Raw genomic sequence first — 26948 nt, forward strand, 5'->3', positions numbered from 1 at the left:
GTGAGGCAACTTTCAGGGTTCTGTGGACATGTACCCCCAGATCCTTCTGCTCCTCCGCACTACCAAGTATCCTGCCATTTACTTTTTACTCTGCCTTGGAGTTTGTTCTTCCAAAGTGTACCACCTCACATTCTCCGGGTTGAACTCCATCTGCCACTTCTCAGCCCACTTCTGCATCCTATCAATGTCTCTCTGCAATCTTTGACAATCCTCTACACTATCTACAACACCACCAACCTTTGTGTCGTCTGCAAACTTGTCAACCCACACTTCTACCCTCACATCCAGGTCGTTAATAAAAAATAACAAAAAGTAGAGGTTCCAGAACCGATCCTGGTCGGACACTACAAGTCACAACCGTCCAATCCAAATGTACTCCCTCCATCACGATCTTCTGCCTTCTGCAGGCAAGCCAATTCTGAATCCACCAGGCCAAACGTCCCTGGATCCCATACCTTCTGACTTTCTGAATAAGCCTACCATGTGGAACCTTGTCAAATGCCTTACTAAAATCCATGTAGATCACATCCACTGCACTACCCTCATCTATATGCCTGATCACCTCCTCAAAGAACTCTATCAGGTTTGTCAGACATGATCTGCCCTTCACAAAGTCATGATGACTGTCCCTGATCAGACCATGATTCTCTAAATGTCCAGAGATCCTATCTCTAAGACTCTTTTCCAACAGCTTTCCCACCACAGACGTAAGGCTCACTGGTCTATAATTACCCAGACTATCCCTACTACCTGTTTTGCACAAGGAGACAATATTTGCCTCCCTCCAATCCTCCGGTACCATTCCCATGGACAACGAGGACATAAAGATCCTAGCCAGAGGCTCAGCAATCCCCTCCCTCGCCTCGTGGAGCAGCCTGGGGAATATTTCGTCAGGCCCCGGGGACTTATCCGTCCTAATGTATTTTAACAATGCCAACACCAACTCTCCCTTAATATCCACATGTTCCAGAACATCAACCTCACTCACATTGTCCTCACCATCATCACGTTCCCTCTCATTGGTGAATACCAAAGAGAAGTATTCATTGATGACTTCGCTCACTTCCACAGCCTCCAGGCACATATTCCCACCTTTATCTCTAATTGGTCCTACCTTCGTTCCTGTCATCCTTTTTTTCTTCACATGATTGAAGAATGCCTTGGAGTTTTCCTTTACCCTACTCGCCAAGGCCTTCTCATGCCCCCTTCTTGCTCTTCTCAGCCCCTTCTTAAGCTCTTTTCTTGTTACCCTATATTCCTCAATAGACCCATCTGATCCTTGCTTCCTAAGCCTCATGTATGCTGCCTTCTTCCACCTGACTAGATTTTCCAAATTACTTGTCACCCATGGTTCCTTCACCCTACCATCCTTTATCTTCCTCACCGGGACAAATTTATCCCTAACATCCTGCAAGAGATCCCTAAACATCGACCACATGTCCATAGTACATTTCCCTGCAAAAACATCATCCCAATTCACACCCGCAAGTTCTAGCCTTATAGCCTCATAATTTGCCCTTCCCCAATTAAAAATTTTCCTGTCCTCTCTGATTTTATCCTTTTCCATGATGATGCTGAAGGCCAGGGAGCGGTGGTCACTGTCCTCCAGATGCTCACCCACTGAGAGATCTGTGACCTGACCCAGTTCGTTACTTTTGCGATTCATGAACAAGCACTCCCAAGTCCCTCTGCACAACAGCATGCTGCAATCTTTCACCATTTAAATAATAATCTTCTCTTCTATTTTTCCTTCCAAAGTGGATGATCTCGCATTTACCAACATTGTATTCCATCTGCCAGACCTTAGCCCACTCACTTAACCTATTACTCCACTACAAAACCTCTTAATCACAAAGTATGTAGATGGTGGGACAGTTACTTGAGCTGATGTTTCTGCACTGGCACTATCACTTATAGGCAAGCTTCCATCCGACTTGTACAACACCACAACGTTCCTTAGTGCCTATTGTTCTTACCAGTGAGATAATTGAATTAAAAAAAATCAAGGATGCAAAGTAGAAATACTTACAGCAACAATCATTATTGCATTATCCAGGAAGCCAAACCCAATAAAAGGAATTGCACTGTGAAGAAACACTGCAAGATTAAAACAGAATTGTATAAAAGGTTTTTTCCCTAAATAATATGACAATTACAGCATGATATTACAGCTAATCCTGGTCACTCACTACAAACATGTTGCACACAAAAAAAAACTCAGCAGGAACTCAAGTAACTTTCAAGATCTTAATCTTTTTCAACACTGATTTAACATTTAATTTAGCATCTGAATTACCTAATATGAAAGAGAATGTGCTTCAATATTGTAAATAAATATTTAAGTATATTTGCTTCTTTATAATTTTCATTGCTTTATGATTTTGCATTCTAAAAATTGAGTATTTTAATATCATAAATAAATGTATAAGTATGTTTGCTTTTTTACAATTTTCATTGCTTTTTAATTTTGTATTCTTAACTTCCTCGCTTTCATTTTTACTTTGGTACTTCCGCAATGGAGATCTGATCAAGTCACAATCTGATTCCCCACAACACAGAAATAGAAGGGTGGCTGGTGCCACCTTGTCATCAGAGGAAATTGATCTTTGCTCATCTCAAAATCTATCTTTTTAATTACAAAACTCTGACATGGTTTGGCAATTGTTTGCGAGATGGGAGGTATATTTATATTTAATAGCATGATGCTATTAAATTCACCACCGAAATGTGAATGTATGTGGGCAATATTTGCCTCTCTGACTGGAGGCCTGTGACTAGTGGAGTATTGCAAGGATCGGTGCTGGGTCCTTTGCTGTTTGTCATCCACATCAATGCTCTTGATGATAATGTAGTTAACCGATTAGTATAATTGCAGATGACACCAAGATTTGGGGTGTAGTGGACAACAAAGAAGACCATCAAATCTTGCAGTGGGATTTGAACCAGCTGGAAAAATGGGCTGAAAAATGGCAGATGAAAGTTAATGCAGACAAGTGTTGCATTTTTGGAGGACCAACCAGGGTAGATCTTATATGGGTGAGCAGTAAGGCACTGAGGAGTGCAGTAGAACAGAGGGATCTGAAATACAGATCCATAATTCCTTGAGAGTGGCATCACAGGTAGATAGGGTTGTAAAGAAAGCTTCTGACACATTGACCTTCATAATTCAAAGTATAAAGGTACAGGAAATGGGATGTTATGTTGAAGTTGTATAAGTTGGTGAGGCCTAATTTGGAGCACAGTGTGCAGTTTGGTCCACTACCTACAGGAAGGATGTAAATAAGATTGAAAGGGTGCAGAGAAAATTTACAAAGATGTTGCCGTGACTTCAGGATCTGAGTTATAGGGAAAAGTTGAATAGATTAGAACTTCATTCCCTAGAACGTAGAAGGTATTAGGGAGATTCGATAGTGGTATATAAAATGAGTGGCATAGGTAAGGTAAATGCAAACAGGCCTTTTGCATTGGGTGAGAGTAAACTAGAGGTCATGAGTCAAGGGAGAAAGTTGAAATGTTTAAGGGGAATCCTTTCACTCTGTGGGTGGTGAATGTGGAAGAAGCTGCCAGTGGAAGCAGTGGATAGGGGTTTGATTTCAACACCCCTGACACAGTGGTGTCAAGAAAACAACCTCTCCCTCAATGTCGCAAAAACAAAGGAGCTGGTTGTAGACTACAGGAGGAATGGAGACGGGCTAACCCCTATTGACATCAAAGGATCTGGGGTTGAGAGGGTAAACAGCTTTAAGTTCCTTGGCATCCACATTACTGAGGACCTCACGTGGTCTGTACACACCAGCTGTGTGGTGAAAAAGGCACAACAGCACCTCTTTCACCTCAGACGGTTGAGGAAGTTTGGCATGGGCCCCAAATCTTAAGGACTTTCTACAGGGACATAATTGAGAGCATCTTGACTGGCTACATCACTGCCTGGTACAGGAACTGTACTTCCCTCAATTGCAGGACCATGCAGAGAGTGTTGCGGACAGCCAGGAGCATCTGTAGGTGTGAACTTCCCACTATTCGGGATATTTACAGAGACAGGTGCTTAAAAGGGCCTGAAAGATCTTTGGGGACCCAAGTCACCCCAACCACAAACTGTTCCAGCTGCTACCATCCGGGAAACAGTACCGCAGCATAAAAATCAGGACCAACAGGCTCCGGGACAGCTTCCTCCACCAGCCCATCAGACTGATTTATTCACGCTGGAGAGCACAAGAGAGAGAACGAGTGAGATTGATTGTCAGTTCCTGTTTCAGGGGGCCTGGAGCAGCAACACCGAAGATTGTTATATTGGAACAGTGAGCTGCTGGTCTCCCACTCTTGTTACAGGATCAATCCTCTCCTTCACTGTTTTTTTTACTACTTTAAAAAAAAACAATGAAATCAACAAGAACATACCAGTTCAGACATCTGTAAAAATGAAATAAACAAAAAAAAAAGGGACATAACATTAGAGGGATGCCTATTGTACAAAGTGCTCAAAAATACTAAACATTACATCTCAAATGAGGGCCTTGAGAGCTCATCTGTCCCCGGCCTCGTTCGGGTAGGCAAGAAATGGATCCCAGATAGCCGAAAATTTTCTAATTGAGTTGGTTCTCAAGAACCTAAGTTTCTCCATCTGTATGATTGAGGTCATATCAGCCATCCATCTCTGAAAGGAAGGGGGAGAGGGTGATTTCCATTCCCTCGAGATAAGTCTTTTGGCGACAGTCATCCCCAGCATCAGAGACTGTTGTATGGCTGTAGAGAAGCAAATAGTAGATTGCAAACAGCCAAAGATGGCGAGACCAGCTTCCAGGGGGATGAATCTTTTATAGGCCTTTCAGTACCAGTCAAATATCTTGGACCAAAATCCAGTCAGTAATGGGCAAAACCAAAAGGTGTGTGACAATGTGGCGTCCGTCCCTTGGCTATCACACATTAGTGAGACAGAAGGGTAATCCTGTGCAATCTAAACTCAGAGTAGTGGAGACGGTGGACAACTTTAAACTGGATCAGTTGGTGTCTGCTGTTAACAGAGCAAGCCTGTATCATAGACAAACTCTTGTCCCAAACAACAGGAATTCTGCAAATGCTAGAAATTCAAGCAACACACATCAAAGTTGCTGGTGAACGCAGCAGGCCAGGCAGCATCTGTAGGAAGAGGTGCAGTCGACGTTTCAGGCCGAGACCCTTCGTCAGGACTAACTGAAGGAAGAGTGAGTAAGGGATTTGAAAGTTGGAGGGGGAGGGGGAGATCCAAAATGATAGGAGAAGACAGGAGGGGGAGGGATAGAGCCAAGGGCTGGACAGGTGATAGGCAAAAGGGGATACGAGAGGATCATGGGACAGGAGGTCCGGGAAGAAAGACAAGGGGGGGGGACCCAGAGGATGGCCAAGAGGTATATTCAGAGGGACAGAGGGAGAAAAAGGAGAGTGAGAGAAAGAATGTGTGCATAAAAATAAGTAACAGATGGGGTACGAGGGGGAGGTGGGGCCTTAGCGGAAGTTACAGAAGTCGATGTTCATGCCATCAGGTTGAAGGCTACCCAGACGGAATATAAGGTGTTGTTCCTCCAACCTGAGTGTGGCTTCATCTTTACAGTAGAGGAGGCCGTGGATAGACATGTCAGAATGGGAATGGGATGTGGAATTAAAATGTGTGGCCACTGGGAGATCCTGCTTTCTCTGGCGGACAGAGTGTAGATGTTCAGCAAAGCGGTCTCCCAGTCTGCGTCGGGTCTCGCAAATATATAAAAGGCCACATCGGGAGCACCGGACGCAGTATATCACCCCAGCCGACTCACAGGTGAAGTATTGCCTCAGCTGGAAGGACTGTTTGGGGCCCTGAATGGTGGTAAGGGAGGAGGTGTAAGGGCATGTGTAGCACTTGTTCCGCTTACACGGCTAAGTGCCAGGAGGGAGATCAGTGGGGAGGGATGGGGGGGACGAATGGACAAGGGAGTTGCGTAGGGAGCGATCCCTGCGGAATGCAGGGGGGGGGGGGAGGGAAAGATGTGCTTAGTGGTGGGATCCCGTTGGAGGTGGCGGAAGTTACGGAGAATAATATGTTGGACCCGGAGGCTGGTGGGGTGGTAGGTGAGGACCAGGAGAACCCTATTCCTAGTGGGGTGGTGGGAGGATGGAGTGAGAGCAGATGTACGTGAAATGGGGGAGATGCGTTTAAGAGCAGAGTTGATAGTGGAGGAAGGGAAGCCCCTTTCTTTAAAAAAGGAAGACATCTCCCTCGTCCTAGAATGAAAAGCCTCATCCTGAGAGCAGAGAAACTCTTGTCCCAGGCAGCTTCAGATAATTCAAAGCCCAACTCCTCTCTCCAGGCGTCTCTAATCTTCACAGTAGATGCTACAGTGCAATCATCGAACAAACGAACAAACTTAGAAACGAGATGCTTGAAGTCAGGAAGGCTCTTTAAAATAACAAAAAAAAATGCTTCCCTGGAAGAATTTCAAAATTACAAATCTTAGATTAAATGTAGTGTCTAATTTGTAAGTAACAAAAAAAGTGCGAATGAGGCAGCTCAAATCTCTCTTTCAGCAGACTAAATGTTGCAAACTGTCCTTCTATGTACAGGTCTTCAATAGAAACCAGACCCTTCTCCCTCCAAGCATGGTAGGTTTTACCTGACCATGAGGGTAGGAAGGAGTGATTGAAACAGATTGGCGTTTGTACAGAGGTCTCTTGTAAATTCAGAACGCTCCTAATCTGATTTAGAATTCTGACGGAATTTTTCAAAACAAAACTTAATTTTTTTGAAGTCCCAGGCTTTTCTAACTTAGACAACAGCATGGCTGGCAAGGAGGAATTGACAACAGTTAGACTCCATACATAGCCACTAGGGAGCCCCAGGGGCTAGGTTATCCAGAGCCCCCTGTTGCCAAAACATTAAAGCCCTAGCATTGACAGCCCGATAATAGTGTCTAAATACAGGTAATCCCAGCCCTCCTTCAGACTTGGGCTTTTGTAAATGAATTTTTGAAATCCTGTGATTCTTATAATTCCAGATATAAGACAATATTATGGAGTCCAACTCTTTAAAGAAGGCTGATGTAAGAAAAATGGGTAGATTTTGACAAAGGTAGAGAAACCTAGGAAGGAAAACCATTTTAATTGAATTTACATGACCAATCATGGACAGAGGTAGGGTTTTCCAACTTTCTATATTCTGTTTAAGTTTTGAAATAAACTCCGTGAAATTTAATTTAAATATTAAATTAGGATCTTTGGGGATTGTCAAGCCAAGATAAGTAAAGTGATCTTTAACTACTTTGAATGGGACACTTTCCAAAACAAACCCATGTGTAGACGTTGGAGAGGGGCACAAAGTCACTTTTTGTCCAATTGAGTGAGTATCCTGATAGTCTACCAAAAGAGGTGATTAAATCTAGAAGAAGAGGGACTGACTTTTCTGAGTTTTGTAAGCAGAGCATCACATCGTCGGCATATAAACTAATAAGTGTTTCAATATCTCCCACTTTCAAACCCAGAATATTTGGGTGACTTCTTATTTTTAGGGCAAGGGGCTCTACCGCGACGGCAAAACGGGCCGGTGAGAGAGGGCCCCCTGCTGGACTGAACGGTGTAGGGGACACAGAGTTGAATTGTCACCGCTGGTTATAATAGAACACACTGGGCTGGTATATATCAGTTTTACCCAGGATATAAATGACTTGCTGAACCCAAACCTGTACAGTGACTCAAACACGTAAGGCCACTCAATCTGGTCAAAAGCCTTCTGTGCATCAAGGGATAAGATTGCTGCCCCATTAGCTTTCTCATGATCAGCATATATAGTATTAAGGAAGTATCTGACATTGGAAAAAGAGAACCTACCCGGGACAAATCTTGTCTGATCAGGATGAATGATAGATGACAAATGCTTATTTAGTCCGTTAGCCAGCATTTTAGTAATTACCTTTCTATCGAAATTCTGGAGTGCAATGGGTCTATAGCTGACCGGGTCTGTTTTCTCTTTACCTTTCTTTAGAATGAGGGAAATGTTAGCCTCATACAATGTCCTAGGCAAGGCTTTATCTCTCTTAGAGCAAGATATCATTCTGAAGAGAAGTGGGGCAAGGATATCCCAAAATTTCTTATAAAATTCACAGCCAAATCCATCTGGCCCATCTGCCTTGCCGGACGGAAATGACCTAATGGCAGAAGTTATTTCTTCCAATGTGAAGTCAGAATCTAAGACCTCCCTAGCAGCGTCACTAAGTTTCGGCATTACAAGAGAATCAAAGTTATTCAAATCAGATTGAGTGGCATTGCATTTAGAGGTGTAGAGTTCACTGTAAAATTCTTTAAAACAGTCATTTACCTCCTTAGGGTTAGTTAACAGGATACCCACCCTCAATCTAGTGCAGTGAATTGACCTTAAGGCCTGGGCGCCCCTAAGCTGCCGCACCAGGCTTGTCCCCCATTTTGAAATGCTTTTGTCTTAATTTTAAGAGAAGGTCTCTCCTTCACTGTTGAGAGAGATTCTGTCTGAGATACCAAAGTGTTGGGTTATGGATTGTAGTTTTTGATGATCAAGCTCTCTTTGGAGAAAAGGAACACATTGATAAACTGTGATACCGGTAAGTTCAAGTGTCTCTCAAATTATTGTCCTTGTCACAACCTGTCCATAAACTGAAAACCAAGATTCAAGGGAGAGTCTAAAAACGCAAATACGAGGAAATCTGCAGATGCTGGAATTTCAAGCAACACACATAAAAATTGCTGGTGAACGCAGCAGGCGAGGCAGCATCTCTAGGAAGAGGTACAGTCAAAGTTGAAATGATAGGAGAAGACAGGAGGGGGAGGGATGGAACTAACAGCTGGACAGTTGATTGGCAAAGGGATATCAGGGGATCATGGGACAGGAGGCCTAGGGAGAAAGAAAAGGGGGAAGGGGGAAGCCCAGAGGATGGGCAAGGAATATAGCGAGAGGGACAGAGGGAGAAAAAGGAGAGAGAGGGAGGGGGAGAAAAAGGAGAGAGAGGGAGGGGGAGAAAAAGGAGAGAGAGGGAGGGGGGAGGGAAAGAATAAATAAATAAATAACGGATGGAGTACGAAGGGGAGGTGGGGCATTAACAGAAATTAGGGAAGTCAATGTTCATGCCATCAGGTTGGAGGCTACCCAGATGGAATGTAAGGTGTTGTTCCTCCAACCTGAGTGTGGCTTCATCTTGACAGTAGAGGAGGCCGTGGATAGACATAACAGAATGGGAATGGGACGTGGAATTAAAATGTGTGGCCACTGGGAGCTCCTGCTTTCTCTGGCAGACAGAGTGTAGGTGTTCAGCGAAACTGTCTCCCAGCGAGACCCGACGCAGGCAGATTGCAACTAAAATACACTCAAATTCAGGGAGAAAATGACAATGGTTGATGAGCCCTTTTGTGACTGTAATATTATTGCCAACGGGGTCCCTCATAGGTCAGTAGTCCACCCCTTGCTGAAAAGGTGATGGAGGCAGAAACTCTCATCACCTTTAGACTTGGATGTGCAGTGCAAGAACTGTAACCCGGAGGGCTTTATAACAAGTGCAGGAAGGTAGATTCCTTCTTTGTTGATCAGTACGGGTACAATAGTCTAAATGGGCTCATTTGGTGTCCAGGAGCTTCTGTGATTCTGCAATTCCATTGTATTTTGATCTATTCCTTTCCTTCCAGTTTTCTTTTATCCTGTACAATGGACCATGGAATCCCAACTAATGACAAAGGCAAATTGATCCCTCATAACTGCAGTAGCCACAAACAATAATTGGTTTAAAAGATGAATCAAAGTACTAGTGTAGGGTTTGGATTGAATGGGCAAAACATTCTTCCTTAATAGGAAACTTGGCTGGTCTTCTTAGGAATCCATCTGAACATGGAACAGAAAGGTCACTTGGCCCCAGGAGCTTGCTCTAGCTTATCAAATGAACATGGCTGAACTACCTCAACCTTCAGTTCCCATAAGCTTTCATCCCATTGCTTACCAAAAGTTTAACAGGAATAAGTTTCGAATCAACGAACAACCATGTTATCATAAAATGTCTTCTAATTCACTAATGTTCTTGAAGGAAGGACTTTGCTATCCCCAACACAAATAAAAGTTGCTGGTGAACACAGCAGGCCAGGCAGCATCTCTAGGAAGAGGTGCAGTCGATGTTTCAGGCCGAGACCCTTCGTCAGGACTAACTGAAGGAAGAGTGAGTAAGGGATTTGAAAGTTGGAGGGGGAGGGGGGGGATCCAAAATGATAGGAGAAGACAGGAGGGGGAGGGATGGAGCCAAGAGCTGGACAGGTGATAGGCAAAAGGGATACGAGAGGATCATGGGACAGGAGGTTTGGGAAGAAAGACAAGGGGGGGGCGGGACCCAGAGGATGGGCAAGGGGTATATTCAGAGGGACAGAGGGAGAAAAAGGAGAGTGAGAGAAAGAATGTGTGTATAAAAATAAGTAACAGATGGGGTACGAGGGGCAGGTGGGGCCTTAGCAGAAGTTAGAGAAGTCGATGTTCATGCCATCAGGTTGGAGGCTACCCAGACGCAATATAAGGTGTTGTTCCTCCAACCTGAGTGTGGCTTCATCTTTACAGTAGAGGAGGCCGTGGATAGACATGTCAGAATGGGAAAGGGATGTGGAATTAAAATGTGTGGCCACTGGGAGATCCTGCTTTCTCTGGCGGACAGAGCGTAGATGTTCAGCAAAGCGGTCTCCCAGTCTGCGTCAGGTCTCGCCAATATATAAAAGGCCACATCGGGAGCACCGGATGCAGTATATCACCCCAGCCGACTCACAGGTGAAGTGTTGCCTCACCTGGAAGGACTGTTTGGGGCCCTGAATGGTGGTAAGGGAGGAAGTGTAAGGGCATATGTAGCACTTGTTCCGCTTACACGGATAAGTGCCAGGAGGGAGATCAGTGGGGAGGGATGGGGGGGACGAATGGACAAGGGAGTTGCGTAGGGAGCGATCCCTGCGGAATGCAGAGGGGGGGGAGGAAAAGATGTGCTTAGTGGTGGGATCCCGTTGGAGGTGACGGAAGTTACGGAGAATAATATGTTGGACCCGGAGGCTGGTGGGGCGGTAGGTGAGGACCAGGGGAACCCTATTCCTAGTGGGGTGGCGGGAGGATGGAGTGAGAGCAGATGTACGTGAAATGGGAGAGATGTGTTTAAGAGCAGAGTTGATAGTGGAGGAAGGGAAGCCCCTTTCTTTAAAAAAGGAAGACATCTCCCTCATCCTAGAATGAAAAGCCTCATCCTGAGAGCAGATGCGGCGGAGACGGACAAGCTGTGAACATTGCTGGCAAATTTGTGCAGTTAGCACTACCAGTGCCTCAGAGCTTCTAGGAGCCAGGTTCAATCCTGCCCTTGGGATCTCTCTCTGTGGAGTTTGCACGTTCTGTCTGTGATTGCATGGGTTTCCTCTCTTGGTTGGCCAACATCTGTTGCCCTTACCTGAACTGGCCAAAATCTGAGTGCATACACAACCATCTGTTTAATCCCTAAATGGTTGAGAAAGGCTTTCGGGTAGAAGGAGATAGAACATAAAGATTTTTATTCCTCATGTATATGAAGGATGTAAGTAATAACGTCAATCAATTCAAATCATAATATAATTAGGAATAGTCAGCATGGCTTTGTCAAAGGCAGGTCGTGCCTTATGAACCTGACTGAATTTTTTGAGGATGTGACTAAACACATTGATGAAGGTAGAGCTATAAATGCAGTGTATATGGATTTCAGCAAGGGATTTGAAAGGGTACCCTATGCAAGGCTTATTAAGAAAGTAAGGAGGCATGGGATCCAAGGGGACATTGCTTTGTGGATCCAGAACTGGCTTGCCCACAGAAGGCGAAGAGTGGTTATAGATGGGTAATATTCTGCATGGAGGTCGGTGACCAGTGGTTTGCCTCAGGGATCTGTTCAGGGACCCCTTCTCTTCGTGATTTTTATAAATGACCTGGACGAGGAAGTGGAGGGATGGGTTAGTAAATTTACTGATGACACAAAGGTTGGGGGTGTTGTGGATAGTGTGGAGGGCTGTCAGGGGTTACAGCGAGACATTGATAGGATGCAAAACTGGGCTGAAAATTGGCAGATGGACTTCAACCCAAAAAGTGTGAGGTGGTTCATTCTGGTAAATCAAATATGATGGCAGAATATAGCATTAATGGTAAGACTCTCAGCAGTGTGGAGGATCAGAAAGATCTTGGGGTTCGAGTCCATAGGGCACTCAAAGCTGCTACGCAGGTTGACTCTGTGGTTAAGAAGGCATACGGTGCATTGGCCTTCATCAAGTGTGGGATTGAGTTTAAGAGCCGAGAGGTAATGTTGCAGCTATATAGGACACTAGTCAGACCCCACTTGATCGTGTGGATAGTCAGGGGCTTTTTCCCCAGGACTGAAATGGTTAGCACGAGAGGGCATAGATTTAAGGTACAAGAAGCAAGGTTTTTTTTAAAACTCGCAGAGAGTGGTGAGTGCATGGAATGGGCTGCTGCAGCAATGGCGGAGGTGGAAACAATAGGGTCTTTTAAAAGACTCCTGGATAGGTACATGGAGCTTAGACAAATAGAGGGCCATAGGTAAGCCTAGGTAGTTCTAAGGTAAGGACATGTTCGGCACAGCTTTGTGGGCCAAAGGGCCTGTATTGAGCTGAAGGTTTTCTATGTTTCTAATTCAAATTTATTTGAGGTACTAGGATAGGTATCGAGAGGGATATGGAGGGCTATGGTCTAGGTGCAGGCCAATGGGATTAGGTAGATTAACTGTTCAGAATTTACTAGATAGCCTGAAGTGCCTGTTTGTGTGCTCTAGCGTTCTTTGAATATGACTAATGGGATTGAAAGGGATAATAAATCAGCCATGATGGAATGACATAGCACACTCAATGAGCAGAATGGCCAATATACTCCTATGCGTTATAGTCTTTTGGTCTCATTCAGTATTATTAACTTGCAAGCATACGGTAAACATTAAACTTTGAAAAGGACATGCTTATATAACAATTACATTACCATATCTCTGCTGTGCTGATGATGGAGGGCTAACTTGCACTTCTCCTGCAAAGAGAAAGAGGAAATTCTTACATCTGTATAATTTTCCTGAAAAAAAACTGTTACCATTAAATCCGGTGCTCTTCCTCTACATCATTGAGATCCTAAGTAGTTTTAGGGACCACTTTGTTAAGCATCTTCATTTTGTCTGCCACGGGCAGGATAAGCCAGTGGTTACATATTTTAATTCTCTTCCCATTCCAACATGTTGGTCCATGGCTTCCTCTGCTGCCACGACAAGGCCACTCTCAGATTGGAAGAGCAACACCTCATTCTCTCTGGATAGCCCGCAAGCTGACGGCATGAACATCGATTTCTCTAACTTCCATTAAGTTCCCCCTCCTCTTTTTTCCCCATTCCCATTCTGACTCCCCTTTTACCCCTTTTTCCTCACGTACCCATCACCTCCCTCTGGTTCTCCTCCTCCTTCCCCTTTTCCTATGGTCCACACTCTTTTCCTAACAAATTCATTCTTCTTCAGCCCTTTACCTTTTCCACCTATCACCTTCCAGCTTCTTACTTCATCACCTTGATTACACCATAAGAACACAAGACATGAGAGCAGAATTAGGCCATTCAGCCCATCAAGCTGCTCTGTCATTCTGTCGTGGCTGATTTATTATCCCTCTCAACTGCATTCTCATCCCTTCTCCCCGTAATCTTTGATGCCCTGAATAATCAAAAACCTACCAACCTCAACTTTAAATACAATGAATGATTTGGCCTCCACAGCCATCTGGAGCAATGAATTCTACAGATGTACTACCTTCTGACTAAATAAATTAAAACACAAGATATAGGAGCAGAAGTAGGCCATTTGGCCCATCGAGTCTGCTCCGCCATTCAATCATGGGCTGATCCAATTCTTCCAGTCATCCCCACTCTTCTTCCTTCTCCCCATACCCTTTGATGCCCTGGCTAATCAAGAACCTATCTATCTCTGCCTTAAATGCACCCAAAGACTTGGCCTCTACAGCACTCTTGGCAACAAATTCCACAGATTTAACACCCTCTGACTAAAGTAATTTCTCTGAATCTCTGTTCTAAATGGATGTTCCTCCATTCTGAGACTGTTCCTTCTGGTCTTCGACTCTTCCACTATAATAAACATCCTTTCCACATCCACTCGATTTAGGCCATTCAATATGTTTCAATGAAACCACCCTCACACAATTCTTCTAAGCTCCAGTGAGTACAGTCCCAGAGCCGTCAAACACTCCTCAAATGTTAACACTTTCAATACTCATGAATCTCCTCTGGATGCTCTCCAAAGCCAGCATATCTTTTCTTAGATAAGGGCCCAAAACTGCTCAATATTTGCATTAACAAGCAGATGTACAAGTCTAAAGAGTGGCATCTTGTGTTACAAAGGGAGTGTAATGTAACCAAAATAACTAAACACTGTACTCAAGAGAAAGGTACTAAAGGATCAACTTTATTCACCATATGTATTTACATGTATTAGGAATTTGCTGTGGTGTGGCAGTCAGATGACATACAACAGCAAACAACATTTAGATATTGTATGGATATGAAACAAATTGTGCATAAAGAGTAAATCATGATGAGGGAATTCTGATACTGTTTAAAGACAAATCTTTGTATTCAGAGGCAAAAACGAAGAAATGAAGTTAACACCTGTAGGGGAAAATATTAAAATAGATTGTTTTCTGGCCAGCTTTAGAGACAAATACCGCTGGGCATTCAGCTAAAAGATCAATCTCAATAGCAGAAATTTCAATTTCAATATTTGATCTATTGTTTTAATATCAGAACATTAATTGTTGCAACAGCATCTGAAATTAACTGCAGTCTAAATTGAAAGGTTAAAAAGAATTGGTTGTCTAGGATGTAGGCAGTGATACAAGAAGAGCAATGAAGATAAGAACCATTTCAAAAACACCAGAGAAGGGCGAAGAAGTCAGAAAAAGATAGGAAGAGGGGCAGGAGTACAAGCTGACAGGTGATGGGTGAAAGCAAATGAGGGTTGGGTAGGTGAGAGACATCACCCAAAGTTTACTAATAGAAAAAATTGAGACACACTCCCTGCAATATATTGAAATATACACAACACAAACAAAAGCGTAGAGGAACTGGTGAACTGATGAAAGATCTCGACTTAAAACACTGATTGTTTGTTCCTCTCCATAGATGCTGCCTGACCTGCTGAGTTCCTCCAGCATTATGCGTGTGTTGCTCAAGAACCGCTTCAACTCACAGATTCAAGGCAGAACTTTTAAAATATATGTTAAAGCAAAAAATATGCCAAGGAACGTGATATGCAGCAACTAACACTGGGTGCTAAATAGATTTACTAATTACTCTAAATTACACATAAGGTATATCCATGGGTATTCATGTACAGTTGAATGACAAGTAAATTTGAACTAGATTGGGACAGGAGCATTAGAATAAGGTTGATGAGTACAAGAGAGAATAAAAGAATGAGAGAGAGAGGCAGATAAAGGAAGTTATAGGTCAGTTAGTCAGACCAATGATTGGGAAAATGTTGGAATCGATTTCTAAGGATAAAGTTTCAGGGTACTTGGAGGCTCATGATAAAATAGACAAGCATAGTTTCCTTAAACATAGAAACATAGAAAATAGGTGCAGGAGTAGGCCATTCGGCCCTTCGAACCTGCACCACCATTCATTATGATCATGGCTGATCATCCAACTCAGAACCCCGCCCCAGTCTTCCCTCCACACCCCCTGACCCCCGTAGCCACAAGGGCCATATCTAACTCCTTCTTAAATATAGCCAATGAACTGGCCTCACCTGTTTCCTGTGGCAGAGAATTCCACAGATTCACCACTCTCTGTGTGAAGAAGTTTTTCCTAATCTCGGTCCTAAAAGGCTTCCCCTCTATCCTCAAACTGTGGCCCCTCGTTCTGGACTTCCCCAACATCGGGAACAATCTTCCTGCATCTAGCCTGTCCAATCCCTTTAGGATCTTATACGTTTCAATCAGATCCCCCCTCAATCTTCTAAATTCCAACGAGTACAAGCCCAATTCATCCAGTCTTTCTTCATATGAAAGTCCTGCCATCCCAGGAATCAATCTGGTGAACCTTCTTTGTACTCCCTCTATGGCAAGGATGTCTTTCCTCAGATTAGGGGACCAAAACTGCACACAATACTCCAGGTGTGGTCTCACCAAGGCCTTGTACAACTGCAGTAGTACCTCCCTGCTCCTGTACTCGAATCCTCTCACTATAAATGCCAGCATACCATTCGCCTTTTTCACCGCCTGCTGTACCTGCATGCCCACTTTCAATGACTGGTGTATAATGACACCCAGGTCTCGTTGCACCTCCCCTTTTCCTAATCGGCCACCATTCACATAATAATCTGTTTGCCTATTTTTGCCACCAAAGTGGACAACTTCACAGTTATCCACATTAAATTGCATCTGCCATGAATTTGCCCACTCACCCAACCTATCCAAGTCGCCCTGCATCCTCTTAGCATCCTCCTCACAGCTAACACTGCCACCCAGCTTCGTGTCATCCGCAAACTTGGAGATACTGCATTTAATTCCCTCATCCAAGTCATTAATATATATTGTAAACAACTGGGGTCCCAGCACTGAGCCTTGCGGTACCCCACTAGTCACCGCCTGCCATTCTGAAAAGGTCCCGTTTATTCCCACTCTTTGCTTCCTGTCTGCTAACCAATTCTCTATCCACATCAATACCTTACCCCCAATACCGTGTGTTTTAAGTTTGCACACTAATCTCCTGTGTGGGACCTTGTCAAAAGCCTTTTGAAAATCCAAATATACCACATCCACTGGTTCTCCCCTATCCACTCTACTAGTTACATCCTCAAAAAATTCTATGAGATTCGTCAGACATGATTTTCCTTTCACAAATCCATGCTGACTTTGTCCGATCATTTCACCGCTTTCCAAATGTGCTGTTATCACATCCTTGATAACTGACTCCAGCAGTTTCCCCACCACCGACGTTAGGCTAACAGGTCTATAATTCCCCGGTTTCTCTCTCCCTCCTTTTTTAAAAAGTGGAGTTACATTAGCCACCCTCCAATCCTCAGGAACTAGTCCAGAATCTAATGAGTTTTGAAAAATTATCACTAATGCATCCACTATTTCTTGGGCTACTTCCTTAAGCACCCTGGGATGCAGACCATCTGGCCCTGGGGATTTATCTGCCTTCAATCCCTTCAATTTACCTAACACCACTTCCCTACTAACATGTATTTCGCTCAGGTCCTCCATCTCACTGGACCCTCTGTCCCCTACTATTTCTGGAAGATTATTTATGTCCTCCTTAGTGAAGACAGAACCAAAGTAATTATTCAATTGGTCTGCCATGTCCTTGCTCCCCATAACCAATTCACCTGTTTCTGTCTGCAGGGGACCTACATTTGTCTTTACCAGTCTTTTCCTTTTCACATATCTATAAAAGCTTTTACAGTCCGTTTTTATGTTTCCTGCCAGTTTTCTCTCATAATCTTTTTTCCCCTTCCTAATTAAGCCCTTTGTCCTCCTCTGCTGAACTCTGAATTTCTCCCAGTCCTCAGGTGAGCCACTTTCTCTGGCTAATTTGTATGCTTCTTCTTTGGAATTGATACTATCCCTAATTTCTCTTATCAGCCACGGGTGCACTACCTTCATTGATTTATTCTTTTGCCAAACTGGGATGAACAATTGTTGTAGTTCATCCATGCAACCTTTAAATGCTTGCCACTGCATATCCACTGTCAATCCTTTAAGTGTCATTTGCCAGTCTATCTTAGCTAATTCACGTCTCAGACCTTCAAAGTTACCCCTCTTTAAATTCAGAACCTTTGTTTCTGAATTAACTATGTCACTCTCAAGGGGAAATCTTGCCTGACAAATCTGTTGGAATTCTTTGTGGAAATAACAAACAGGATAGACAACGGAGAGTCAGTGGATGTTGTCTACTTGGATTTTCAGAAGGCCTTTGACAAGGTGCCGCAGATGACACTGCTTAACAAGATAAGGGCCCATGGAATTGCAGGAAAGATACTAGCATGGATAGAAGATTGGCTGACTGGCAGGAGGCAAACAGTGGGAATAAAGGGAACCTTTTCTAGTTGGCTGCCTGAGACTAGCAGTATTCCATAGGGTCTTTGTTGGGACCACTTCTTTTCATATTACATGTCAATGATTTTTTGATGATGGAATTGACAGATATTAGATTAGATTAGATTAGATTATGAGGACACTCAGTCCTCGTTTATTGTCATTTAGAAATGCATGCATGCATTAAGAAATGATACAATGTTCCTCCAGAGTGATATCACAAAAAAAACAGGACAAACCAAAGACTAACACTGACAAGACCACATAATTATAACCTATTCTTACAGCAGTGCAAAGCAATACCATAATTTGATAAAGAGTAGACCATGGGAATGCTAAAAAAGTCTCAATGTTCTGATCGACTCCAGATAGTCCCCGGTAACAGGTGGTAGAAGGGAGAAACTCTCCCTGCCATAAACCTCCAGGCACCAGCAACTGTCGATGCATTGGAAGCACCTGACCACAGCCGACTCTGAGTCCGTCCAAAAACTTCGAGCCTCCGACCAACCCTTCGACATCGAGCACCATCTCTGCCGAGCTCTTTGACCCCATCCCAGCTGCCGAGCAACAAGCAAAGCCGAGGACTCGGGGCCTTCCCCTCCAGAGATTCTGGATCCCACAGTAACAGCGGCAGTGAAAAAGGCATTTCAGAAGTTTCTCCAGATGTTCCTCCGTTCTCTCACGTCTGTCTCCATCAAATTAGGATTGTGCACGGCACCCTACTTGACAAATTACAGATATCATTCACCGGAGTGGCCGCGCAAGCTGTGTTGCGTCACCATCTTCTTCTCCTACTCCTGGGATATTTGGCCCGGTTTGTGGACAGTATGAAGATACGTGGGGTCGTGGGGGGGGTGGGGGGGAGGGGCAAGCAGTGTTGAGGAAACGGATTCTGCAGGAGCATGTAGACAGACTGGAGAATAGGCAAAGAAGTGGAAGATGGAATATAGTGTAGACTAGTGAAGAAATAAAGGTGTAGACTATTTTCTAAACAGGAAGAAAATACAAAATTCAGAGGTGCAAAGTAGCTTGGGAGTCCTTGTACAGGATTCCATAAAAGTTAATTTGAGGGTAAGGAAGACAATTGTGATGTTTGCATTCATGTTCAAGTTTATTGTCATTCAACTATACATATGTATACTGCCAAATGAGACATTGTTCCTCCGGACCAGGGTGCACAATACAGTAACATGCACAATGCAGTAACTAACACACCACACACATACATTAACAATAAGGTGCATATACCATACAGGTTAAAAAGTAAACAGTATAACAATACTGACCTTCAGACATGATGAGACCTAGGTGGTGGTAGGGCATTCACTACTCTTACAGCATGGATGAAAAAGCTGTTTGCCATCCTAACAGCTCTTGTTCTAATTCTACGGTACCTCCTGCCTGATGGTAGGGGATCAAAGAGATTGCTGGGTGAATGGGAGGGATCACTGACAATGCTAAGGTCCCTGCATATGCAGCACCCCTGATAAATATCTCGAATGGGTTGAAGAGAGACCCTGATCATTCTCTCAGCCTTTTTGACCCAAGAGGTCAGAGGCATCAGAATCAGGTTTAATATCACTGGCATACGTTGTGAAATTTGTTGTTTTACAGCAGCAGTACATTGCAATAAAAACTAAATTACAATAAATATATACAAATAAAGAAAATTAAATAACTAGTGCAAAAAGAGAGTGAAAAATACTGAGGCCCATGGGTTCATTATCCATTCAGAAATCTGATGGCAGAGGGAACACGTTGTTCCTGAAACGTTGAGTGTGTGTCATCAGGTTCCTGTAGCTCTTCCATGATGGTACCAATGAGGGATTTCCTCGGTAATGGGGGTCCTTAATGATGGATGCCACCTTTTTGAGGCATCGTCTTTTGAAGATGCCCTCAGTGCAGGGGAGGCTAGTGCACAAGATGAAGCTAACAGAATTCACAACTTTCTGCAGCTTTTTACAATGCTGCGCAATGGCCCCTCCATACCAGATGCTGATGTATCCAGTTAGAATGTTCTCCATGGTACATCTGTCAAAATTTGCAAATGTCTTTGATGACATACCAATTCGCTTCAAACTCCTAATGAAATATAGCTGCTGTAATACCTTCTTCGTAATTACATCAATACCTTGTAGATCCTCAAAGATGTTGACCCCCCAGGAACTTGAAACTGGTCACCCTTTCCAAAGCTGATCCCTCAATGAGGACTGATGTTGTTCCCTCGACTTCTCTTCTTAAAATCCACAATCAATTGCTTGGTCTTACTGACATTGAGTGCAAGGCTGCTGCTGCAACACCACTCAGCCAGCTGATCTGTCCCACTCCTGTACACCTCCTCAGCACCATCTGAAATCCTGCCAACAATAGTTGTGTCATCAGTAAATTTATAGATGGTGTTTGAGCTGTGCCTAGCCAATCAATCATGGGTGTAGAGAGAATAGAGCAGTGGGCTGGCATTAGATAGGATCCACAGGAGGTTCACAAGAATGATTCTGGGAATGAAAGGGTTAGCGTGTGAGGAGCATTTATGGCTCTGGGCCTGTACTCGCTGGAATAAGGAAGAATGAGGGGAGATCTCATTGAAATCTGTCAAATATCTAAAGGCCTAGATACAGAGGATGTGGAGAGGATGTAATTGAGTCTGGAACCAAAGGGCACAGCATCAAAATAGAAGGATGTCCCTTTAGAACAGAGATGAGGAATTTCTTTAGCTAGAGGATGATGAACCTGTGGAGGTTACAGAGATCGGCAGGAGAATGGGGTTGAGAGGGATAATAAATCTGCCATGTTGAAATGGGGGAGCAGAGCCGATGGGCCGAATGGACTAATTCTGTTCTTATGTCTCTTATGTCTTATAGTCTTGTGGGAATAAGTAGGAGAATGGGATTGCTGCTGCCATTGGGAAGGAAGTACAGGAGCTATAGGTTCCACATCACCAGGTTCAGGAACAGTTATGACCCTCCAACCATCAGGCTCCTGAACCAGCATGAGGAACTTCACTTGCCTCAACTTTGAGCTGATTCATCATCCTCTGGCTAAAGATTCATGATTAACATGGGCAGACCATATCAGGAAAGTTGAGGACAAATGTAAAAAAGTAATAAATGCGATGAGATGTTTGACTGGTAGGGAATGGGGAGCAAGTTGTTCAGCGTTGAAGAGAAGGTATGTGGCTTTAGTGAGATCTCTGTTGGACTATGGAAATATAGCATATGGATCAGCAGCTAGGTCTCTTATAAGGAAACTGGATGTGATTCAGGCTCAGGCTTTGAGGGGGCTTTTAAAACATCACCAGTATCAGCCCTACAGGTAGAAATGGGAGTAATGCCTTTGGAACTAAGAAGGATGCAATTGATGGCAAACTACTGGGATAATTTGCAGGGGCACATTGATTCTCACCCTGCAAGAGGAGTGCTGCAGGAGTGCTGGGAAAATGGGAGGTTTCCCTACTTTAGTTGGGTAGGGAATGATATTGCTAAAGAATGTGGAGTGTTTGATCTAAGGATAAGTCCTTCAGCAGTTAATCCGGTTGTAGCTCCATGGAAGATTGTATGGCCTGACATAGACTGGCATTTGTTAGAGGTAAAAAGGGAAGGAAAATATAAAACTGATTTGGCAAGTGCATTTAACTGTCATGTGATGGAAAAGTATAGTGATCATACTCAGTGCTAAGGAACCTGAAACAGGAGTGACAGGGTTTGGGGTGGCAATACCAGCAAAAGAAATTGGAATAAGCAAAAGAACATCTAATAAGTTAGAGGTGTATACAGTGGAGATGCTGGCAGTGTTGGTTGCGTTGCGATGGGTGGAGAAAGCTAGACAAGTCAAATTGTTGATATGCTCTGATTCATCCTCAGTTCTAGCAAGTTTAAGGTCTTTTCACTCAAACAGTCGGCAAGACGTACTTTATGAAGTCACAAAAATTGCAGATCGGGGAGGTCAGGTAAAATTTCTATGGGTTCGAGCACATGTAGGGGTGAAGGAGAATGAGAAGGTGGATGAGTTGGCAAAGAGGGCATTAAAGAAAGAAAATACAGAAATGCACATTAGTATCAGTAAAGCAGAGGTTAAGTGTGTAATCTGGGAAAAAAATCAACCAAATGTGGCAAGAAAGGTGGGACAAGGAGGGGAAAGGGAGGCATTTATATCAAATACAAAAGAGTGTTGCAGGTACTAGGGGAGGTAGTGGATACAGAAGAGAGGAAACTGTGTGGACTAAGTTAAGGCTGGGGCACTGAGCGTTAAACAAAACATTGAAAATGATAGGGAAACACCAGACAGGATTGTGTGAGGAACTTCAGGAAGAGGAGTCAATAGAACATGTAGTTCTGAGTTGCAGGAAGTATGGGATACAGAGAGAGATGATGAGAATTAATCTAAGGGAATTGGGGGTGCAGGAATTCACATTAAAAGGGTTGCTGGGCATGAGTGAGAGAGCACAGGTCAGGGTATTTTTAGCTTTCTTAAGGGATACAGGGGTTTTTTATAGGATATAATTGATAAGCAAAAATAAGGTACTAGGATGGCCAAAGATGGGAGGATAAAGTGTAGGTTAGGGTGTGTGTGTGTGTGTGTGTGTGTGTGTGTGTGTGTGTGTGTGTGTGTGTGTGTGTGTGTGTGTGTGTGTGTGTGTGTGTGTGTGTGTGTGTGTGTGTGAGACAGAGAGAGAGATTGGGTGAAGGGATTTAGAATGTACGTCTATTGCACACTCTGGAGCAGAAGGTGGCAGTAATGCACCACTAAACTGGGTGCCAACCGCCGTAAAACAAGACGAAGAAGAAGAAGAACTTTGAACTGATTCCACAACCTATGGAGTCACTTTCAAGAACTCGATAGCTCATGTCCTCAATACTATTTATTTACATTTTTTACTTGGCATGGTTTGTATTGTTTTGCAAATTGGTTGTTTGTCAGCCTGTGTGTGCAATTTTTCATTGAATGTATTGTATTTCTTTGTCGTACCATGAATGCCTGCAAGAAAATGAATCACAAGGTAACATATGATGAGATATATGTACTTTGATAATAAATTTACTTTGGACTTTGATGGACCAAATTACATTCTTCTGTAGATACAAGACAATGGAAGGTTGTAGGCTGAGAAACATTTGAGGAATTACCGTCAAAAGCCAAAAGTGGTAATTTAGAGTAATGAGTTAATCTATGTAACACTCAGTCTCAAACTTGTCACCATGTGTGGCATGTTTTTGAATGAATATACCTCAAAAAATTTCTGCATTGAACTTATGAACAGATTTAATTGTTTCTTGAGCAACATACATAAAATGCTGGAGGAACTCAGCAGGTCAGACAGCATCTATGGAGGCCCTATTTGAAAAAGATAATGGAACAGATTTTTTTAAAAAGGACAATGTAACACTACAAATGTAAAAGAAACAAACTTTGTTGAACACATGGGTTACAGCGAGACAAAGTCAAAATCTGTTCAATATGGAGAAGCTTAAAAAGTGTGGAGGCAAAGTTCAATGCTCAGGAGAAATGCAGCGGCTTTTAGAATAGTGAAGAAAAGAGGTTTAGCTTTATTTGTCACATGTACATCGAAGCATACAGTGACAACTTCAAAAGGTGATAACTCAAAAAGGCGGCATCCATCATTAAGGACCCACAACACGCAGGCATGCCCCCTTCTCATTACTGCCATCAGTGAAGAAGTACGCTCAACATTTTAGGAACAGCTTTTTCCCCTCCACCATCAGATTTCTGAACGGACAATGAACCCATTAATACTACCTCACTATTTTTGGTCACTTTTTGCACTACTTAGTTCTTTTTATATACATTTCTTATTGCAATTTATAGCATATTTGATGTATTGCACTATACTGCTACCTCAAAACAACAAATTTCAATGCTAAAAAAGCCAGTCCTGATTCCAATTATCTGAAATGCACAGTAATAGTCCTGAGAAAGTGCTGCAAAAATTACAAAAACACAAAATTATTAACAGTCTGATGCTAATTTAAAATGTGGAGAAGCTTAAAAAAAGTATAATGCTCAAGAGACAGAGCAGCTTTAATGTTCGAGAAGTGAAGATTGGAAGATTAGCTTCTTTTTGTCTCATGTACATTAGAACATTGAAGCATACAGTGAAATATGTCGTGACTGTGCTGAGAAAGTGCAGCAAATATTAAGGTAAACAAACTTAGTAACAGTCTTAAATGTGATATATAATATACAATATAAAAACAAAGTGGAAAAATAACGAAGTGCTAGAAACATAGAACTCCTGAGGAAATATGTTAACAGGTGAAAGGCATTTCAACAGGAAAAGAATTAGCAATTCTGTAGAGGGAAAAAATGAAAAATATGCAAATTTAACTTAAAAATAAATGACCCATTTTGAAATACAAAAAGAATTACAAAAAAAAACAAATCAGATGGAGGGCAAATGGAGAACAAGTGAGGTATGGCTGCAAAATTAACATTTTCATTATACAGATCAAAATGCCACCTCAAATGTATGGATATGGACAAGAAGGAAACTCATTAAAAAATATCTGAAGAAATGAGAGCTGAAATGCTGTAATTAACACCATGAGACTATAAGACATAGGAGAAGAAATAGGGCATTTGGCCCATCGAGTCTGCTCCACTATTCAATCATGGTTGATCCCTTTATTCCCTCCTCAGCCTCACACCCCAGCCTTCTCCTTGTAACCTTTGATGCTGTGCCCAATCAAGAACCCATCAAGCTCTGCCTTAAATACACCTTCTGTCCTGGCCTCCACAGCTGCCTGTGGTAACAAATTCCACAAATTCACCATCTTCTGGCTGAAGAAATTTGATGGCATCTCTGTTTTAAATATACGCCCCTCTACCCTGAGGCTGTGCCCCCTTGTCCTACACTTCCCCACCATGGGAAACATCCTTTTCACATCTACTCTGTCTAAGCTTTTCAACATTGAAAAGGTTTCAATGAGATTCTCCCTCCTCCCACCCTTCTAAACTCTGTAAGTACAGAAACAGAGCTATCAAATGTTCCTCGTATGATAACCCTTTCATTCCTGGAATCATCCTTGTGATCCGCCTCTGAACCTTCTCCAATGCCAGCACACCTTTTGTTAGATGAGGAGCCCAAATCTCCACCAGGTACAATACTGAATCAGCATCAGGTTTAGTATAATTAGCATACAAGACCATTGGACACAGGAAGCAGAATTAAGCCATTCAGCTCATTGAGTCTGCTCCGCCATTCCATCATGGCTGATGACTTATCCCTCTTAACCCCATTCTCCTGCCTTCTCCCAAGAATCTTTGATGGCTTTGTAGCCCCCCGGTAAGCCTCAGGCTCGTTCAGCTCGCTTTCGTCTGGGGGGAGCAGCCTTCGATCCCTCCAAACTGGGTAATCAAGTTTGTGTGGATGCTGTGTGATGTACCCCACCCCGTCAAATAACAGACAATACACCATATACGATTAAATGATTACACTTTATAGATCTTACTGGAACTATGTAATTAATAGAGATAAAATATAAAAGGACACGTGGCCAGGTGGTTAAGGTGTTTGACTAGCGATATGAAGGTCGTGAGTTCGAGCCTCAGCCGATGCAGCGTGTTGTGTCCTTGAGCAAGGCACTTAATGACAGTGCTCTGCAATGAACTGTATGGGTCCTAATGCGCTTCCCTTGGACAACATCGGTGTCATGGAGAGGGGAGACTTGCAGCATGGGCAACTGCCAGTCTTCCATACAACCTTGCCCAGGCCTGCGCCCTGGAGAGTGAAGAATTTCCAGGCGCAGATCCATGGTCTTGCAAGACTAATGAATAAAAGGAAAGTAAAAGGCGCCAAACTTATCAAAGTTCAACCATGTCGTGTGCAACAGTTGGAGCTCAATTAACGGAGTCTTCTTTCAACCATTCGATCCCCTCCAACCTCCTCAACCCGCCGCCTGGGACCAACCACAGTGGTCGACCAGACGCTCCACACGAGTCTGTCCTCATCTCCTCTCCTCGCTGAAGACCCTGGGCCTCGGACTCCCACTCGGGTTCCGTCCTGCCGCCCAGCTTACAGCATCACGTCTCCTCTCTCTGTCCCCATCGCCTTCTGCCCCAAGCCCATGAAACAATAGCTTACAGACACACAAGAAAGAATAACATCTATCCCAATTGGTTAGCAAATGAATACAATGCTCTTTATCAGTAATATAACCCAAACAAGCTGCGAGAGAGAAGCACTTTCTCAGCAGTTAACATAACAAAGAAGCCCCTTACAGCTTGACTAATCAAGTTGCGAAATTTGTTGTTTTGTGGCAGCTGTACAGTACAATACATAAAAATGTATTGTAAGTTACAAAATGCAGAATTAATAAATTAAGGGCATGATCAGCCATCTTATAAAGTATTAAGACAGGTTCAAGGGACCATCTACTTCTATTTCACATTCTTAATTCTTGTGACAGCATACTTTATTTTACAGTTAAGAATAAATTCATGAAACAATCCTGCTATTTTCACAAACATGAGAAAATCTGCAGATGCTGGAAATTCAAGCAACACACACAAAATGCTGGTGGAACATAGCAGGCCAGCCAGGCATTATTCTCCGTAACTTCCGCTATCTCCAACGGGATCCCACCACCAAGCACATCGTTCCCTCCTCCCCCTTTCTGCTTTCCGCAGGGATCGCTCCCTACACGACTCCCTTGTCCATTCGTCCCCCCCATCCTTTCCCACACATCTCCCTCCTGGCACTTATCCTTGTAAGCAGAACAAGTGCAACACCTGCCCTTACACTTCCTCCCTCACCACCAATCAGGGCCCCAGGCAGTCCTTCCAGGTGAGGCGACACTTCACCTGTGAGTCGGCTGGTGTGATATACTGCGTCT

At 43.4% G+C, this 26948-nt stretch overlaps 1 protein-coding gene across 2 annotated transcripts in view; it reads right to left on the reverse strand.

The window, feature by feature from the left end:
• tmem65 (transmembrane protein 65) overlaps positions 1–26948 on the reverse strand; it is a 111708-nt gene that overhangs the window by 43012 nt on the left and 41748 nt on the right. For both annotated transcript variants that reach the window (XM_072268279.1, XM_072268280.1), the window contains 2 exons: positions 12989–13033; positions 2030–2097 (listed from right to left, as the gene is read on the reverse strand). In XM_072268279.1, the coding sequence (XP_072124380.1) occupies positions 2030–2097; positions 12989–13033 (113 nt within the window). The remainder of the gene's footprint in view (positions 1–2029; positions 2098–12988; positions 13034–26948) is intronic.

The sequence above is a fragment of the Mobula birostris genome, chromosome 9 (genome assembly GCF_030028105.1).
Source record: "Mobula birostris isolate sMobBir1 chromosome 9, sMobBir1.hap1, whole genome shotgun sequence".
Classification (NCBI taxonomy): Eukaryota; Metazoa; Chordata; class Chondrichthyes; order Myliobatiformes; family Myliobatidae; genus Mobula; species Mobula birostris.